Raw genomic sequence first — 20,346 nt, forward strand, 5'->3', positions numbered from 1 at the left:
TTAATGTGAGTTGTTTCTCATTCTATAAAGCTGTCATTCTTCATTAGCAAAAAAGGTTACAGTAAGTCATAATTAGTGTTTAGTGCCCTGTCAAATAATTAAGTGTAATAAAAAGCTTTCAATGAGTTTAATGTTAACATGGGGTAATTAAAGCCAAGTCTTGAAATGCATTAGGTGTCTATTATGTCAGATATTTGATGCTTTTTCCCTCTACAGATGAAATTGTCAAATTGTGCTTATAGCAATGTCATCATCAAAGACAAAAACACACATCACTCAGATGCAAAATAGGCTTTGCAGTGCCCAAGAAGGGCAGAATTCAGAAAATCAAATAAATCTCTTATACAACCAGTATTTACAGATAAGGAAACTGAGTCCCAAAGATATCATGTGACTTGCCCAAGGTCACACAGTAGTAAGTTAATTCTTCCTTGATAGAGGTTTGGGGCTGTATTGATTATCATTATTACTCATTATTTCTTTCTGAAGTATAAGATGTGGGCTGGGAAAATGCTTAGTTGGGCTTTTTCTTGATGGGGTGAAAAAACTGTGTGCAAAGTAAAAGAAAATAGTTTGTGTTTAGCTCCTGTTGTATTTAACAGTTGTTTTAGGATGCAGGGCTTGTCATAGTGCCTATTTTAAGGCTCAACTACAGCGACCAGGCTGAAATCTCACTATTCTCTCATCAGAATAACTGGAATGCGCCTAGATACTTGGCCATTTCTAACTCTGCATTCTTTGAGCTTCCCAGGCCTTCTCTTGTGCAATGTCGTATTATCTTTCCTGTCCACAAAGATTTTGAAAAATCAGCAGAGTACAAGTAGCCCCTGAAATAAAGGCGTCATTCAAGGAACAAAGAAGTAGAAGGAGGGATCCAATTAAAATGATGAAAATCTTTAATTTTTATTTAGGTATACTTGTACGGACACGTGTATATACAAATACAGATCGTATGGGTTTGTTTGTGTGTGGGTTTTTTTTTTTTTTACATTTTCTTTTACGTTTATATAATGTTAGCATTTCAAAACAGCACTTGATGAGTAAGTGCAAAGGAACTGCAAAGCAGGGCAGTACAAGCACAGGACCACACGGAGCTGGACTTCACACCCAGACGCACACACAATGAGTGGCTTCAATGGGGTGTCAAGAGTAAGCATGGAAAGCGGATTTTGACTCATGGGTAACCTCCAACATGCCAGCATCTATTAAACTGTACAGACAATGGGAGCAAGCCCATTGTAGGGAGATTTGTCTCACATCCGAGCAGCCCTGGGGCCAATGCATGGGAAAAACTCAGTGATGCCAAACCAGAGACAGACCTGCCCATTCACAGCTCTGAGGGAAAATAAAACGTGGGAGGAAGGCGAGAGACAAAAAAATAAACATAACAAGTAAAAAGGGGGGGTGTGGGCAAACGGGGGTGTTGGTGGAGGTGGTTTTCAAAAGAAAAGCTAGTGACCACAACTCTAAGAGCAATGAATGGAAGGGAGGAGTTTAAAAGTTTTTTTTTGTTATTTGAAACTAATAAAAATGGCTGCTGCCGTTGCTAAGGCACGGGAGAAAAACAAGAGTCCCTGAAAATCCACAGGTACTGCATGACTCTTCCTTTCACAACGACATAGAGAGGGAAACAGCCCCATTTAACCTTCCTAACCTGACTGGTTTGCAACCATTCCCATGCGTGAGCCAGCTGCACATGATATTGATAAGACTCTTCCTGGGAAAAGATAAAACAGTCAATGAAAACAATCACAAACAGAAAACCAAACCAAACCAAAGTACAGAACCGTTATTAAATTCCCTAACCCTTTCAAACCAACATGCTGGGGGAGGAGGTGGGGTGGGGGGGACCACAGGGCTCCAACATCAGACCTTGAAAACATTGAGGACAAAATATGGATCAAAAAAGTCATGTTGTTCCAGGTCCCAAGATGATGGAGTCACAAGATTGGGTGGGCGATGACCACATGAGTCCTGTATGGAGCAGTGTCTCAGCCATTTGTGACTCTTTTCTCAGCCACGGTACATATTGGATGTTTCAAAGCCTCAATGCATGTTTTGTATCCTGAAAGTCTATTGTTCTCACTTACAAAAGACATAAGAATCAAATTAATACTTTATTATCAAACACTATATACAACAGAGGTTGCTAATAATACAGAATTTAAAGAACGCAGGTTTTTTTTTTTTTTTTAACGTTTTACTTTTCTTTCCTTTGCCACCCAAGAAAGTACAGTACAAAACAATGGTCTAATCTAACACGAACTGTTACCTGGTCTATTAAAGGATACACGGTATCCACTAAACAGACAGATCCTTATTTCCCTGCTTCATGTTGCAAAGCCCTTGGCAACCAGGGGCAAAGGTCGCTGGGGTTTGACTAACCGGGGCTGAGGGGCAGCTATGGCTGCCCTTCAGACTTTTGAATTGTTTTTGAAATTAAAAGCTGCTACAAAGTTGCATCGACATCCTCCTGAGCCCCCAGAGGATTGTTACACCAGCACAAAAGGCCACCAACACTTTTTAAACAAAATGAAAACGGTCTGACACCAATCATCTTCTTGAAAACTCCATGGCCAGCGTATCAGCTAGGATTACGTCACTTATAGGTAGAGAAGCATACTGTCTACTGGCGTGGATAGTCTTGCTATTTTCTTCTTACTTAATTTGCAGGGGCACAATGGTGAAGTAAAGGGGTCTAATTTTGCTGTGAAAAAATGAAAGACAATGGCAGAGAGGGCCATGAGTAATTATTTCATCATTTGTTAGAGACAAATGCTAGAAAAACCACAGAAGTCGCCATTTCTAAAATGAAATTAGCACTGCTAATGTAGTTATGACTAACTGGACTCATTATAGGATCATTTGATTTCCTTGTGGTTATAGAACATGCAGTATTATTTTGGTTCTGACTATTGATCCATTTTGGAAGGTCTCTTTTTTTCCCCCCTCCTCAAATCCCACAGGACCAACAAGCCTGTAACTATTAATCAAAAGAAGTATTTCTGGATATTATCAAGAGTATTGAGCGTATCAATTGTTAAAGGAAAAAGGAATCAAAATGCTGTGAACTTTTGTTTCAATGAAATGGTGGCTGCCTTCTGTGATAAGACTCTGTCACTCCAGGGAAGTTCCTGATGTCAGGGGGGAATTGGATTGATTGTATCTGCGAGGCTGGCGACCCCACGCACATGGTTCCACGTGAGAACAGACTCGGCAGGCACATCCACTCCAAATGGATCAGGTAAGCCCAGATTACATTTCAACATGTGTACAACTCTCCAGGGTGCAGTATGTTTACAGCTGCCTTTCATTCACAGATTTGTCTAATGCAGAGCTACTCACAATTTTAAGCAAATTCCCATTCAAAGAAGTCTGAAACTCCCTATTTTTTGTACATATACATCTTAAAAAACAAATATATAAAAAAACTTCATGTTGCTGGAATGCTTTCAATTTTTCACATTTTACATGATCATCACATTTATTTTTTTATTTTGAAAGGCATGGTTTCTATCGACATGTCGTGCAATAGCAAAAAAGGCTAAATTGCTTTACCATTGGTCTAACACTTTTCCCTGTCTAGGCTTTGGATTTTAAAATTCATTACAGCCCCACCACCAGGAGAAACACCCCAGGGCTTGCGTTTCCTGGTAATCAACTGGACACATCCCCTGTTGGCCATGCTAAGATTCCTTAAACAGGGTCATCCTGCTTTGATTCACCTTCTGCCCCACCCCCACAATGAAACAAGATAGCCCCCCATATTTCTAACTGTATCAAGGGATACCACTTTTTCTCACAAGTTTAAATAGGACAAGCATATATACTCACTCTCAGCATAAAGTATATCTAAATAATGTATTTTCTATTCTAGTGGATTTTTAAAAAAATATTTTGTTAAAGTCTTTGGGACTCCATCTTGTTTATCTCCCACAGATAAACACATGTTCCCCCTACGCTTTAGGCTGTGTCAGAAAGGGAAAAAATATAAAATCAACACTTGAAGATTTTTTTTTATTCCAAACTTTGGAATTTTATTTCCAAATTTCCCTTTAGCCCTCCCAAGTAGTGCTGACTGACTCTCCTGGTGACAGGGGTTTGTGTCCGAGCCCCTGCAGTCGTGGAGTGTGGAGCAAAACGTAGGTTACTAGGGTGGGAGTCGGGGAAAGGCCACAGCACACTGGCGCTCCAGCAAAGCCAAATCACATCTCCTCTGGCCACCGAGATCCTCTCCTTGGTACATACCGTCCCCCAGAGGAGCATCCAAAGCTATTCCACTACGCACTCATCAACCCTGGCTTGTCAGCCTTGGGGAAGGTCACTTTATTCATAAAAATGCCTCTTTGAGTTTCTAAAAAAAGAAAAAAAAGTTGTAGCACCATGGTGATCTGTATTCGAAGGAAAACAAAAAAAATCTGGTGTGCACTGCCCAGTCACCAAAAAAATTAGAGGCACTCACACATACACACCCCCAGCAAACATATAGTTTTCTCTGTTTTCACACTTGCTTTACGTTAGCATTCTGTCCCCAACCTGCCTCCTGGAAAAAAAAAAAGGCTTCTTTTACAGAGTACAAGTTTTGCTGTCAAGAATGCTTTAAGACAGTCATATTAAAAAAACCCAGTGTCTCAACCTTTTAGAAGCCTGTTCATTTATACACTCCTAGAGGAAATGGTGTAATATTATATCTATTCTTAATACCTCCCCTCTGGACCTGACATGGTGACATGATGCCCTGTGCGATCATCTTACAGTTCTGAATGAGAAGGCATAAATATTGCATAGGAGAGCAAAACCCTCCCGGGCCTAGCCATCACTGGCTGCATCTGCCACTATTCTTCCTTGTCCACATACTGCTGACACAGTGCGCTAACGGAGGTGAGCTCTTAGAGGAGAATGCACAGGAGCTGACAAACCACTGGTGTCACTATGACAATTTGGCGTTTTCATCTGGAGTCCGTTTAATTTGGGAGGGGTGAGAGAAGTCAAGGGCAAGGGCCGGGGGTGGGGTGAGGGAGGCAGTAACTAGCTGAGCCCCCGCCAGCCCCAAGTTGTTGCTTAGAATTCAGGCGGAAAGAAAGAAAACAAAAATCTGACATCTGCCAAAACCCAATAAGAAGTCCCTTCTTAGGATGAGCAGTTAGGTGGATCTCTGGTGTTCCAAGACCCTGATGTTTTCTGTGACAGGTGACGGGAGGAGACTGTGCTATAATGTCAAAAGCATCGCCAGGAGGAACAGTAGGATTGCCAAAAGGCGGCTGGGTATCCTTGGTGTTTGTGCCGCGTTCTCGCCGCGGGATGGCTCGGCTGACTCATGTACGGTGTCATCTGTTCAAATAGAAAGCACACATTCCAGTGAGATTTCACATCCTTAATAACTCTCTTGCAGCAGCCTGCTGTTAACAGACCTCGCCACCCTCTGCAAAGTAGGGTAATGAACCTTGTGCCACCATTGACTTTCATGTCTGCATAATCACTCATTATTTACAGCAAACAAAGAAGCAGCAGAGAAAATTGGGCTTTCTCAGCAATATTAATGCTTTCCTTAAAAATGGAGGGGGAAATTTGTGCACACACTGTAACCTTTGGCACGTGAGCTACTTTGGTTTGCTAGCAATCAAACACCCCTTGCACAAACTTGGGATATCTGAATGTGCCTTTTAAACCTAGGATGCCACGGGAAGGCAAGTAACATGTGTGTGTCTGTGTGTGTGTCTGTGTGTGTGTGTCGGGGGGTGGGGGTGAGGTAAGGGGCAGGTATGTTGGCATAGGAAGGGTTAACCAGAAGGCGCTGCCCATTTTCCTTTTTTCAGCTGTTTCACAGGATTAGTGTTGAATGCCTGGTTGTTGGATGCCTGGATGACATTTTCAACTATAAAAAATTAAATGCCAAAACAACAGCATTTTAAATAAACTGTACATAATGCCCAGTAAACTTCAATAAATGGGTGCCCACTGGTTTGCCTACAATTAGGTATCAATTATGGTGCCATTTCCATTACAAACCCTGTACTTCCAAGATTAAATTACTTGAACTTAACTATTTTTATTTTTGTCGGGCTGAAGCTTGGCACATAAATTATCAGCATGGATGCAAATTTTCTTCTAAATAAAATGGATTAAGTGAGTTAAGCTTCTTTTATTTAGCTATAAAGTGTTCTGTGAGGCTGCCTCTGACTTTGGATAGCCTTCCTGATCCGCATGATTAACGGGCTTAACTTCGAAACGGGAACTCTGCAGCAATTAGTACCCAAAGATAGGCTGGCGCCTTGCCTACCCACCACGCTCTGCTCCAGGGCTGCCGCCTTCTTCCCTCCACCTGGCCTAACTTGAGCTTTTAGACTAAGTGATCTCCAAATGACACGTTTTTGGGGGCCAACAGCGGGCCTCTGTGCAGACTTTTATTTCAGCATGGGGGGAAATTCACGTAGGTGCCCAGCAGCCGCCATCTTGCATTCGTTCAATGGTCAGTCAGAGCGCATGGTAACAAGTGAGACTCGGTGGTTATTCTCAGTTACCTTGACCTCAAGGGATAATGCCTAAATATCCCTAATGACCCACCTCAAACCCCTTAATGGGTTAACTGTCCATTACTGTAAAACTCATTCATATTTTCCTACCATACAACATGTCACAATAAGGATGCTTTTTCTTTCCTGGGTAGGGGCACAATCCCTATTATCTGTCCTAAAGTAACTGCTTTTCAGGCTCACAGCCTGGCCCCTCCTTCAGATATGCTCATCTGGGATGCTTCTGTCCTTCACATTCATTCCCAACATGAACTAAGAAATATGTCTTCTCAGCACTGAGTCCTCTGCCCTGGAGTGCTCTTATCTCGTTAGCCTGCCCTCTCGAGGAAGCTGCCGCATCCCTCTGTCATACTTGCTCCCCTTTCCTGGACCTTAGCAAACCTGCATGGAGTGGTTTTAGCTGAGGAGACCAGAAAAGGTTAGGAAGCAAGAACGGGAAGATAAACAAAGGCAGAGAAAATGTAAAGTCCTGCACAATGTCGCCAAATACTCGCAGACCCTCCTCTTCTCTCTGCTCTTTTTCAGCCTTGCAAATGTATTAATTAAATCTGTAGTTAACAGGAAGTTCTAGTAAAGGCCCTTAATAGCTCTGAAATTAAAATCCAAGTCACTTTCTTAAGAGCACCAATATGTTGTCAATCAAAACAACGGAGCACTTCAGGCTTAATTGTGAAAGAATTATAAACCCTGAGGGTTCTAGAGTTCATTTTGGAACATCAGTTATATTTATACACCTGAAATTACATCAGCTATTGGGTTCCTCTCCACCTTATTTTTACTAACACATTACCCAATCCTTCTCCTTGTATAATTTGGAAGCATATTGCTAAAAGGTACTCCAGTAGCACTTAGGTACTCAGTGTGAGCATGAAGGGGTCTCCTCACCGCCCCAAGTCCCCAGTATGCTCCATGAGTGCTGTCCATTACTCCTGAACCACTCAGCATAAGACCCAGTGAATGAATCTCACAGGATAACTGAAAGGAAGGCTTTTGTTTTTCATCTATATGAAGCATGAGGCTAAATGTGCCTTTCAGTCCTTTAATCACACACAATCTTTGGAATGAACCCTTCTATAAGCAACCAAGAAATCTGTATCATCTTGCCCCCATAGAAGAGAATCTGTCCCATCAGGGCATCACAATTCTTCTCTTCTTCCTGCAACATGCTGTTCCTCATTCAGGATTCTACAAAGCATCCTTTGATTAAAACAGGGCCTCAATGTTGGGAGATTCTATGGCCCCCAAGAGTGAAATGAAAAACTGGCTGTCATTTGGGTAAATCTGAGCAATTTCAGAATTCTAAGGAGGAATTCATAAGCAAAATCTATCCCAATGGAAATTACACCAAAATGAAAGAATTTCTAACACTTGTAATGGCGAACATGGATTGAAAGGAGAAAATATTCCTCTTCAGAAGCCAAATCAAATCCTGCCTCCTGACTGCAGGATTCCACAAAATGGGGCTTTCAATAGTTAACTGAGAGAACACTAGTGATATTTTGGAGCATGTTACATGGCATATGTCTGCCCTGAGATCATCCTGCATCCCTGATGATAGGAAACTGGCAGGCAGAGTGTGCAAGCAAACAAAAAGACAAATACATTCCGAAGACAGGTGAATTAGTACACATTGCTGAGATCATGCAGTAGAATCCCTTCAGGCTTGCTGGATTCATAAAGTCTGGGTCTATACCCAGAACTGGATTCTTTCACTCAATGGTTCAACCCAGTGGTGAAAAGCTGCAAGTCGGACTGAATTTTCTAAGGAATAAGGTGAGGTACTCAAATTTCTTCCAGGTGTTGTGGCTCAACTTTCTCTTACTTTTTTAGTAAAGACATTTACCAGCAAGCCCTTAAATATAGTTATGACTGACTCAAGAAGCTTTTCCTGCATGTACACCTATGATCCAGTCCTCAACACACACACACACACACACACACACACACACACACACACACACACACGCACACACCTGACTACATTCCGTCAATCTTTTGCAATCTTTCATCAGCTATATGTCTGTAGATTTTGGGCCATCACGAATTTTAAATGCTCAGTGAAAAAGAGCTTGCTTCCCCAAAGACAGTGAAATATGTTCATGTATGAAAGCACCTCAATATCTGGCATTTTATCATTAGTTGAATTCAAAGATAATTTTCCTAATGGTAGAATAGTCCACAGTGTGCCTCTTCATTACCAGAGAAAAACATGCAATCTGTTTCTAAACAGCCTCTTACTCTCTAGATAGGCAGTGGAGTTTACCTGGAAAAAAGATCATGGGAAAGATATGTCTACATTCTGCATATTGTGTATCAAAAAAACCATAATCCTGGGTAATTTTTGTTTATAACATGCCTTCCTCTGCTGGCCATTCTACCTGTGATTTACTAACAAAGCCAAGAGAGTTAAGTCCTTTGTGAACATCTATACCTCTAGTAGCGGTAAGAGAATACTACTTTGATACTGTTGGAACAGGAGTCAAGAGATCTGAAATATTAAACCTGGATCTATCTAACTAGCTATGTGGCATGAAAGTGTGGACTCTGTGGCCTTTAAAGGAGATCCCATTTGACCTGCAGACCCTTCGATGTCCCAAGTCCTCGAGCTTGTGAGGAATCGGGCACCTTGAAAAGCCACAATAATGTCTCCAGATTTCCAGGACACAATTAAAATGTCTCCGCATCATTCCCTGCAACTTTCTAAAGTGGCTAACTGATCCCTGGGGAGCCACTGAGACCTTTGAGAGCTCATTGTCCCTGCTCTGAGTGAGATGCCTGCATTAGAAAAATCAGAATGCTTGGGGGAAAAAACTAACTCTTCCTGTCAATTACAACATGAAAGCTATTGTATGTCCTGAGGCACCACATTTACCCAGGGTAAGTTTCCCTAAAGCTCATTGGCTGTGGAGTCCTGGTAACAATACTCAGAGGATAAAATGGACCTCAAAAGCCTTTAATTTGCAGGACCATAAGAATGAGAAGTCCTACTACAAAAAGACAAAAATTCTCCATTTACAGAAGGGGGCTCAAACCTCTCTGTGAAGGGGAAATACTTTTATTTCCCTTAAACTTGGAGATGGTCATGGGAGACAGGTAAGGAAACCAGTGAAGATCTCGAGCAGAGAGAAAAGGTCACGACACAGGAAGCAGAGCACCCAGGGGCTCCTCCATGAGCAGGGGATAGGGCGTGACTGTACCTCCTGATCAATCAATTTGCATTACATGGACAGATTGAATTTGTAACCAATTGGAGAGTTTACACGTTTACATTACCCACAGTATGCTACAAAGTAAATGCTTCAATGAGCGCTTTTGTGGGTTTTATTTTTCTTCATAGTGCTAGGAAAGTTCGGACGTGTGGAAGTCAATAGTAGAAAAAATTTATTTATCCTCAAAATTTATTTTGCCTCAGTAATCAAGGATCACATTTGGCTCGACAGGCTACTGGTACATTTGTGGGAGCAGCAGGTGTGTAAATTTGTGGTGGCAACATGATTATACTTCTCCAGACCAATTACTATTGACAACAACAGCACAAATAGTATTGAAATGCAATAAAATGAAATTCCTCAGGTCAGTTCAATGATGCATGTGAATTTCTAAAAAAAAACTAAATATGTTGAATTAGTTGCTATTTTGTGTAAAATAGTCTCATTACTTTAATCCATAGATTTGGACATTATAAAGAAGAAAGTTTTGTAAACATATACAATAGAAATGTTTTCTGTCTTATATGAAAAAAGATCCTTTAATATTCACAGTGATTCACCAGCATGCTCTGAGGATATGGTAAAAGGCAGTGAGATTTTAGCATTCTGATGGATTTTTCTATATTAGGATACTGTATTAGATCAAACCCATGTCCAAAAAAGAAAAGTATTTTATCTCGCATGCATTACACAAAGATATTGGAGAAATGAGGTAGAATATAAGTCATATTAGCATTGCTAGCAATGAGCAAAAGCAGAACAACTATCACATGCAAACATGCAGAGAGGAAGAAAAGAAAAAAAGAACTGAAGCATCAGAGAAATAGATGCACTTGTTAAAAGAGATTCTCTAAGCATACTAACCTGCTGGTTCTAATGAATTTTCTACTTTGTCGTTAACATCGAAAACACGATCATGAACACCTATAGTTTTCATACAGCTATCTATAACAAAAATAGAGATAACAGCCAAATATGTTAGTGAAGACACCCTTAAACTCCCACTTCTTTCTTTTGTTCTTTCTCTCTACTTTTCCTTTTATTTATGTAGAGATTGTTTTACAATCAGTGGCATGTATTCAAATGCCAATAGTGTTCCCGTTTGCTGTGCACGTACAACAGTCTAAGAAACAACAAGTTAGCAACTGCTGTGTACTTAAATAAAAGCATCATGAAGAATGATGAGAAAAAATATGATGAAAACTAAAACATGGATGTTGATATACAAAAAAAGATACCACACAAGATTTAACAGTAAAAAAATTTTTACCGCCGTGAACGAGACCACACGATAAAGCATGCGCGGTGAAGCCCCCCTCTGAAGCTCATTCTACTGAACTTACTTGTGGGTCTCACAAAGACTTTGAGCTTTAGACAGGACCTTCTTCCATTATCTGGGATTGCAGAGGCTGTGGGGAGGGAGAGAGGGAGGGAGAGAAAAGAAAGAGAGAAAGAGAGAACAACAGATTACTCTTCATTTTCACATACAAATGGTCTATCATAAATTCCTTCCTGACCTCAACAACAGGAACCATTCTCTAATTCTTCCCAAAAGTTAAAACACACAAGACTTTTCAGATTGATCTAACTTCTACAGAAAGGCTACTTTCATATCCCCAGCTTCTCTTTGCAATACAGTAAAGAATCATGCAAGAATGTGGGTAAACTGTGAAAAAAATACTTGGGATTTTTATTTCAAAGGCTCTCCCATTTAACACGATCTGTTATCAATTTTCTCTAAATCAAGAGGATAATGCTTGAGCCCTCCTGCTTTCACAGAGCCACTCCTCCTCGGCTACAGGAAAAGGGGCCCAACGGGGGCCCAAGGTGAAAGTGCTGGCAAAAACCAATAACAGATAGTTAAACGGCAGACTTAAACATGACCTATTTCTGCTGGGGAAAGCAGAGCTTTGTCTGTCTTGAAAGCTCGTCTGTCAGTGCTTTGCAGGTAATTCAATTAGAGGTTTTACTCAGAACTTGGCTCCGCATTCTATATGAGAAGCCCAGCCACTTCCATCATGCTATTATAAGTACAATATGCTATTGAGAAAGTACTACGTTGCAATGGTACATTTATTTTTTTTTAAAAAAAATTTGCCACAGAGAAGGATGGAATTAATAAAGCCGGCTTACCAAAACATGACAACATGTTTCAAGTTATAAATCATTTGAGGAAGAAACTTTCTTCTCCTCTTCAAGATAATAAGACTGTAAACTTTCCCTACGTTTTGAAAGATTATCTCCCCTCAGTACACACAGCATAATGTCTGAGGGATTTCCAAGGGTGGTTAGATCCTTAACAACCACATATGTTTACCAATGCATTCTCGAAATGACAAAAATTACAGAAATGAGTGCTGCATACTTCCCTCCCTATGTGTTTGCTTCAAGTGGTTTCTTTGTTCGGGGAAAGCAGATGACATCAATCAAAACACACATGGCTCACAATTAGCTTGGTAATACCCAAAGTGACAAAGAGAGGGCCAGCATTTGGTGTGCCTTCACTCTCTTTTATTTTTATTTTTTTATTATTCCTCATGGGGAGCCCAGAAAACAACAGCATTTATTTTGCAGGTGGGAGGATTCAAGATGCAACCTCCAAACTAATTTTATGTGAATCTCCTTTATGTAACTATTCCGGAGGAGAATTTATAAGTTCACCACCTAAATAATGTCAAGCAGTAAAGGACCTCCAGTACGGCTATTCAACACCTGTTGAAAACTTTTTTAATTTTAAAACAAAAGTATAGAGGAAAAATGTTTTTGGCTCTCCCCCTCTCCCCTGGTCGCTCTGACAAGCAGTTAAGAAGTGCTAACAGCTGGCTTTGCTGTAGGCTTTCACTAAATCAAAGTAGGAAAAACTCCCTCTACTGACATTTACAGTAACTAGTGTGTTATTTAGGGCACAATATTTGCACTCTGTGGTTTGATCCAGGAAATGGTGTCCTTCCTGTGGACCCCAACTGCAAATGTGCCTGTCACAAATATAGTACACATAGGTGACTCCCATTCATTAGAAAATCCATGGGTTCTTGAGGGAGTATATGTCTTATTCATGAGAGGTGGTGTGAAAAAGTGGCACGTGGATGTTTACATTGCTGTGCTATGGATTTTTGAGCTGAGATGAACTCACTTCGAACCTCCTCAACTTGATTTGCCACACACAAATAGCCGATTTTACGGATCATACTGCAAGATAAACAGGTTCAAGGCAGAATCAAATGGTTAATTGTTTTAGTGAGGAGTTTCTTGGGTTTAGCTCAAGTCTTTCAGATTTTTCTTTAGGAGAAGTAAATCCAGGACATAAAAATCACCGTAGGGCACATGGGAATAGCTGAACAGCAGCAAAAGCTAAGCCATCCAGGAAAAAACTGGAGAGTTCTCTCACCAGCTCTCAAGGAGGGACGTTAGCTTGAGCTGCTCGATAAGCTACATTCTTCTGTGAATTAAAAATCTCAAATGCATTTATACTTATAGAAAATAAAAACTCTCTTCCCCATCAACCTGTCCCGTAACCTCTTCATGTATCACCAGAAAATGTGATTGATGCTGGTGATGTTATTTAACTATTATACTCTAATCCTTAGAAAAATTTGTGAACAAAGGATATTAGCATACAATGTGATATGTGAGAACATGATACAGATTCCGTTAAATAGGGTGACTTATATTCTCCAGCCTGAGCTCATGGAGCAAACTCCGAACTCTTAAAGCCAACCTGAGCGGTGCCTTACGAGGGCTGTGTACTCTGGGTTCCTTATTTACTACATTGAAAAACAAAGATAAAATCCCAAAAGATAAAAACCTTTTTCCATGTACCAGTGAAAGTCCATTTTTATGCAATGTTTAAAAAAGTGAGAGTGTGGCTTCACTCCATGTTATGTTCAAGCTTTCTTTACCCGACAAGTGTAGGGGATGCCTTTATACCACTTAAAAATACAGAAGATTAATTATCAGTAATATTTGAAGATATAAGGTAATACAAAAGTGCTTTACTAGTCACAAGTAAATAAAAGACTGAGCATTAAAACCACAAAACAACCAAGGAACTGAAACGTGTAAAATTCCCACAAGTAAACATAGAAAGAAAACCCTCCCAGGATCCATGCTGAGCATACAGCTGAGGATGGAAGTGAGGGAGGAAAATCTTAGAATGTGCCTGAGTTTTGTCACAAGGTGGATGATATTAATCCCTATCACTCTAGAGACACATCACGTTATAATGACCAACATTATCTTTACCTTAGTTAAAAGAAAATTAATATACGAATTTTTATACATACATAAATTATATAATTCTGTAACTCCTTGTGCCCCTTTCCTCAGAAAATTAATAGTCAACATTAAAAGCTGAGAGTGAATAATTATCAAAATCCCTTACTGCAGCTTCATCCATCATTTCAAACACTTTGAAAATGTCTACTAGGCACCAGCTTCTTTATGAGATGTGGTGGACGCAAAGATGTATTAAATACACTGTTCCTGCTTTTGTGTTGTGCTTATTCCAGCTGGGACAGAAATAGGAACTATGGTTTGGGGTCGCTGAGGTTTACACGAAGAGCCAGCACAGCTCTGGGCAGGGAGAGTTAGCTTTGTCTGGGAGTGTGAAGGTGTCCCAGACATGCTTGTCACAGGGACTTTTATCACAGGCTTCATAGGTCCTCCAGAAGCCAACCAACAGCAACTGGAACAAAAGGCATTTCATCCCTAAATTCCCAAATTGAAACCTTGGCAACCCAAAAGAGGTATTAACCTGCATACAAGTGAGGAAAATCTAAACCTGAATTCTTCCTTTAAAGATGCATGGGTTTTCTAATAGAATTTTTCAAATTAAAATGAGAAATGTCTTAAGCAGTTGTCACATAATCCAAGTTCACATCCCTTTACTTTCAGTTTACTGCTGAAAATGTACATTTGGAGTCAGGAAGTTGGGAGCAGGGATACAGGGACCATTAAAACAAGTACAACCTCCCATTCCATTATCTTAATAGCAACTTTATAAATCAATCCATAGCGTCCCTTCCCCCTAATGAGCTGCAAAGTACCAATCAAAACCTTGCAACACATAATGAAATGTAAGCTGAGGGCTCTCTGGTTCCCTGGGTTTAGAGCACCATGCTAATAAGGCCGGGAGGGCCCCTTATCTTCCCTCTGTTCCATGACCTCAGACAGGGCCCTAACTTCAGCCATTCCCTTGGGCTCCTGGGGCTCAAGGTGAGCACGACTTAGCACTTTTTAGCCAATGTGGCACATAAAGGGGACCATATTCAGTGCTCCCAAATTAGTACTTCTAAAAGCTGTATTTAGCATTGCAAATATATGTAATAGTCACACCACAGTTCACCACAGGTCACTCATTCAGATATAGCAAGCAAACGCTGGTATCATGCTTGAGGTAGGCAGCTTCTGACACAGCTCCCAATGACTGCCACCTCCTCCTTTGCAGGTCTCTGTGGAATCCCTCCCCGCAGAGTAGGCTGGACCTAGTAACTTGATCCTTGTGAGTAGAACTCAGCGAAAGTGGTGGATGTCACATCTGTGATTATGTTGCAAAAGACTACAACTTCCTTCTGCTAACACTCTTTCTTTTGCTCACGAAGCAAGATGCCACACTGTGAGATTCCCAATGGAGAGGCCCATGCGCCAGCAAACTCAGGGAAACTTCCAGCCAAGAGCATGCAAGGAACTGACGCCATAATTCAACGACCCACAAGGAATGGAACTTGACTACCCTGTGGGTGAGCTAGAAAGTGATTCCTTCTCAGCTGAGCCGTGAGATGACTGTCGCCTTGTGATAGACCCAAAGGACCCTGCTGAACTGCACCTGGATTACTGATCCACAGAAACTGTGAAATAATAAATGTTGTTTTAGCCACAACATTTTGGGGTAATTTGTTAATCAAGAGCTAACTGATACAATGCTGCACACAAACAAATCTGTGCAATCAAAGGCTTCCCACAGCCAATTTCAGACTGAAGGACTAGGATACTGCAGCACACTCTGCTAATGGACAGTCCTACCCTCGCTCCCACAGAGCTGCTCACTCCTGACTCTGCTGCCAGGCCTGAACAACTGCATCCCTTATTGGTTTACATTTCAAGCTACCGTTACAAGTCCACTTCAAACATGCCTTCAAGAGAGGTAATTATAAACTGCCGTTGAAGAAACACGACAAGACATATCTATTTAAATGTTCTCACTCCAGCATTTAAAAACTGTTTTTCATTTTCCTTCCCATGCAACTTTAGTTTGTGTTTGCTAATGCGGCCAACCTGTGCTGTTCCTTGCAATTAGCATGATGTCTCACTTTCACTCCAAATTGCTGGGTGAACCTAAATGAGTTTTGATACAAAATATGGACTGACATCATAAGAGAGAATGCCTTTCCTCAAATCGGAAAAATAGAATGTAAAGGTGAGACTTAAAAATGCATGAAATGAAAGGATTTTAAAATAAGTTAAAACTTCTCATACTGTCAAAAAACTTCTGTTAATTAACTTTTACACAGGCCATTATATTAAATATAAATAGTATAAGACTTCAAGCAACTCAGAAATTCCTGATAATCAAGGTAATAAACATTCTTCTTCAGGAAAAACCAAAAGTTGAGCAGGAGAAGGGTAAGACTCCCATATTTCTATCACATTTTCAGGACCAATACTGTACTCATTAGTCAACTTTAACATTTCTGCCTAACCTTATTCAGCCTCGAATCTTAATTCCGAAAGCCAAAATCCTTTTCCTTTTCTGTGTCCCATGTCAATCTGGGTACTTTGGGGAATTTTATTTTTAAGAATAGTCAGCCGCTTTCTTCTTTTTAGAGAAATGAGTGTGGGGGGGGAGCATTAAAAATGCAGTTTTCCATTATGTTTGCCACAGGCAATATTTCTCAATTTGTGCAAGTCAAAAGAAAAGATAGGCTATTAGTTGTTAGCAGGGCCCAGTTTTTTCCCCTGTAGGTTTTTCATGTGGTTCAACACACAACACAAATATATGCAAATTAGGCAGGTGAAGGCAAATTAAGTATTAATATTACTTTCACAATGAATGCAGAAAAAGTAAAGCCCATTTAAATACATGGTACTACCGGAAATATCTCCTAGAATTTAATGAATCACTAAAATCCATTTTGTGTATATTGGTAGAGGGGGAGGGAACAGAAGAAGTGGTGGGAGTAGAATAGAGATTAACCAAAGCCATATGGACTTCTTGGAAAACGGTTACCAGACCCACAGAAAAATTCTCAAAAGTTAGGCCTTTTCTTAGGGAAGAATACCCCAGCAACAATTTACAACAGGCTATCTGCCTTTTTAAAATCACCACAATCCTTAATTGTCATATTAAGACCAAAATCACTGGTTAGAATGGAATACATCTCACTATCCTACCTTTTGAGATTTAAAAGTCACATTTTTCAACAACTAGCTCATGGCCCCAGGTTCACCAAGCTCACACATCCTCACAGCAACCTTAGGAGCCGGCTGAATTTGCTAACACATTTCTTTTCTTGCAGCCCGGCAGTGTCTCAGGACTTAAATCACGGTCAGGTGAAGGTCAAAGCCCCAGATGTAAACATTGAAAAGGAGGTTACTTAAGTAAAGGTGGAGACCTTGGAGAAATTAAACATATCATGTAAATATGAGACACTTTGATACGGCTCTGGGGATGTTTCTTTTAAAAAACTAGAGAAGGAAGAGGGATGTGTTTCCCACAATATAACAAGAGGGGTAGAAAAACATACTCTACAAGTTAAAACTTGGTTTCAACACCAGGGAACTGTAACTGGGAACAAATAAAGTTCAGGGCAAAGGAGGTAAAATGAGTTCCAGCTGTGCAGGCACAGACAAAAGAAAAAATGGGAAGTAAAGACGTACCACCCATCCCACCCAATGCTCCCCCCAGCGATCTCTCTACCCCCTTAGGCAAAGTTCTCACCGCAAATGCTAACTTAAGTGGCATTTAAATACAGTAGGTGAGTCTCAGCAGATCAATTTTTTCTTAGCAACCTCCAATAAATGGCTGAGGACAAATTTCTTTTCACTGGTTTCTAGGAATAAACAGGGCATGATCATGCTTTTGTACACATTTATTTGAAGTATGAGCAAAGTTTTACTTGCCTTTTTTTTAGAAGCTCAGACAACAAACCCGTTTCTACTGCTTACTGAAGAGGGATACGATTTGTCCCGTATACTTTGATATCTATTGAGCTATGAGCAAAAAATAACCTGGATTTTGGAGAATAGTTTTAAAATGTCCCCTATAGGAAGCATTATTAATTCTTTCTAAGGATAATTTAAGACAGTTTAAATAAATCTCGGATTCTGAATCTCAACTTTCCCTCCTTCTTCAGTGACGTGCATGGTCACATAGGCACACAGAGCAAGGAAATATTTAGATGTCATTTTAATTGTTAAAAAAAACTAAACATGAAGAAATATAGTTAAGTTTCTTATTAGATGTTTTACTACTTTTTTAAAACCACCTTTTTAACATCTTTGAAGAGTTGGAAAAAAATAAGTTTCTTATTATCAACTCGTGTTGTAACTATTCTCTGAGACCTGGCCTTGCGTAAGGCTGGACTATTCCAGTGACTAAATCAGGCTTTAAGGCCAGACGGCTCTTTCTTTCCTGTTTGTGGTTATTCTGGTGAACCTGCTGCTGTATTAGATAGGCATTATCTGATCAAAAAAACAAAACAACAACAAACCAGATAAGCAGAACTATTCACTCTTCTTCAGCTGGAAGCCCCGTAGTAAGGTAATGACAACAAAAACAAAACCCTGACAAAAGGCAGAATTCCTGGAATCCCACAAGAGAAATTTATATTATTCCTTCTCCACAGGCTCCTTGTGCCACCGTCTGCCATACGCTATGAGGGTGACTGTTAACTGGTAAGCAATGAAAGCCACAAATCCCATTACTCATTTGTACTGTATTAACAGAAACAATGTCGTTATCAGACGGCACTAATGTAGCATGACAGTAAATTGCTAATAATAAATCATCAAGTTAATACAATTCAAAGAAGCTCCTAGACAAAAGTTAATATTTCTTCGAGGCTTTCCTAACTCCTTTCATCACTGTCCTCCTTGCTGAGGGTTCTTGGGAGGGGCACGGTTTAGTGGCTTGAGTGTATGCAGAATGATGCTCTAACTTTTCCCCCTGGTTCAGCCGTTCTGACTGATTTTGTGGTTTTGAGCCAGCTGCTTCACTTAAGCCGCCTATACCTCAGTCTCTTCATGAGCCTCCCCTTCTTAAAACAAATTTCAAGTATGATCTCCCTTAGAAAGGCTATAAAATTTTATAGCGCACTCAGAAACTTAGGTGATGGATCCCTACAGATCTGGAATATTATTTCACTACTCTACAGATTGATATCATCAGCTCTGTGCTTACTGCTCCCTCTGCACAGGGATTTCCCTAAGCAAGGGGGCTTCTTCGGTCTCTAGTTCTAAGCTCAAATACGGAGGGGGAGGCGGTCAGGTATGGATGGTGGTGATAAAGCTATTTTTAAGTCATAAGAAAAACCAGGGGGACAAGTGTGATCTTTTCTAGCCTAAATTTTAAACAATGGATTCTACCATAGTTTCATTTGTTAGTGTGTGTGTATAGGGTGATGGTGGTGGTGATGAAGGTATTTATGGGAACATGTGCACTGAGGCTGGGGTGAGTGCTTAGAGAATTAGAAAGGCCATTGGAAGACCCTGTTCCTTTTGAAAATCATGCTAAGATTCTGTGAATTCTTTTTTCAATTTCATTTTAAGAGTGTGAGCATGCTATTAAATTAGAGGGATGGCAGACCAAAGACAAGGATATAAATCCTGCACAGAAGCAACCAGGCTGGTCGTTGGCATTGCCTTTGCAGCTGTATAACCTGACATACTTCGAGGATGGCACTAGAGAAAACCAGCCTAGGTGGGTGTGGACACTGCCCTGTGTCCACGTACACTGTCCACGGATATTGTGTTGATATATATAAATGGCTCTTATTTCACTCTTCAATATTCTTTTTCTATTTGAGTAAATGTCTATTTATGCAAATCAGTGATTTCTTTGGTGGTTTTTCTTAACCAGTAGGCCATGGTCTTCCCATATCTGTTATTTCTGGTAGTGATACGAATATCTAGGCAAAATATCCATTCGTTTGGGCTGCAGGCTCCTAATGGAACCCTAGAGGCATGAACAAATTAATGTTCTATCTTTAGAAGGCTAAATTTTACCAAGAAGGGAGTCATTTAGGTACCAAGATTGTACATGTTTTTGCATACCAAAAATGTTTTCCTTGATGAGTGTTTTATGTTGATAGAGTAAATAAAATAAAAGCCAATCTTAGGGACTAAATTCTAGCTTACCCTGATTGTCTCTGAGTAGGATCGTTTCCAGAAAAGTTAATGGCTGTGCATACCCATCCCTTATCCCACAGCAGAGCACCCAGGGTTTTCCATAACCTGGCCCCAACCTGCATTTCCTTCTTTATCTCTCCCACTCTTTACACTCTTTCACTACCCATTAATAGTTAGTCCTAACAATATTCCCTCCCAGAACCTCCTGGAAAATCTGCCTTTTCTCACATGATCTTTCCTTCCACTCTCAAAATCCCAGC

General features: G+C 40.4%; 1 protein-coding gene across 1 annotated transcript in view; it reads right to left on the reverse strand.

The window, feature by feature from the left end:
* Positions 1 to 873: 873 nt before the first annotated feature.
* EFNA5 (ephrin A5) overlaps positions 874 to 20,346 on the reverse strand; it is a 278,169-nt gene continuing 258,696 nt past the window's right edge. Inside the window, exons 3-5 of the mRNA XM_045565769.1 lie at positions 11,086 to 11,151; positions 10,607 to 10,687; positions 874 to 5,331 (exon numbers count right to left, since the gene is read on the reverse strand). Of these exons, the coding sequence (XP_045421725.1) occupies positions 5,210 to 5,331; positions 10,607 to 10,687; positions 11,086 to 11,151 (269 nt within the window). The 3' untranslated portion in view covers positions 874 to 5,209. The remainder of the gene's footprint in view (positions 5,332 to 10,606; positions 10,688 to 11,085; positions 11,152 to 20,346) is intronic.

Source organism: Lemur catta, chromosome 12 (assembly GCF_020740605.2).
Source record: "Lemur catta isolate mLemCat1 chromosome 12, mLemCat1.pri, whole genome shotgun sequence".
Lineage (NCBI taxonomy): Eukaryota > Metazoa > Chordata > Mammalia > Primates > Lemuridae > Lemur > Lemur catta.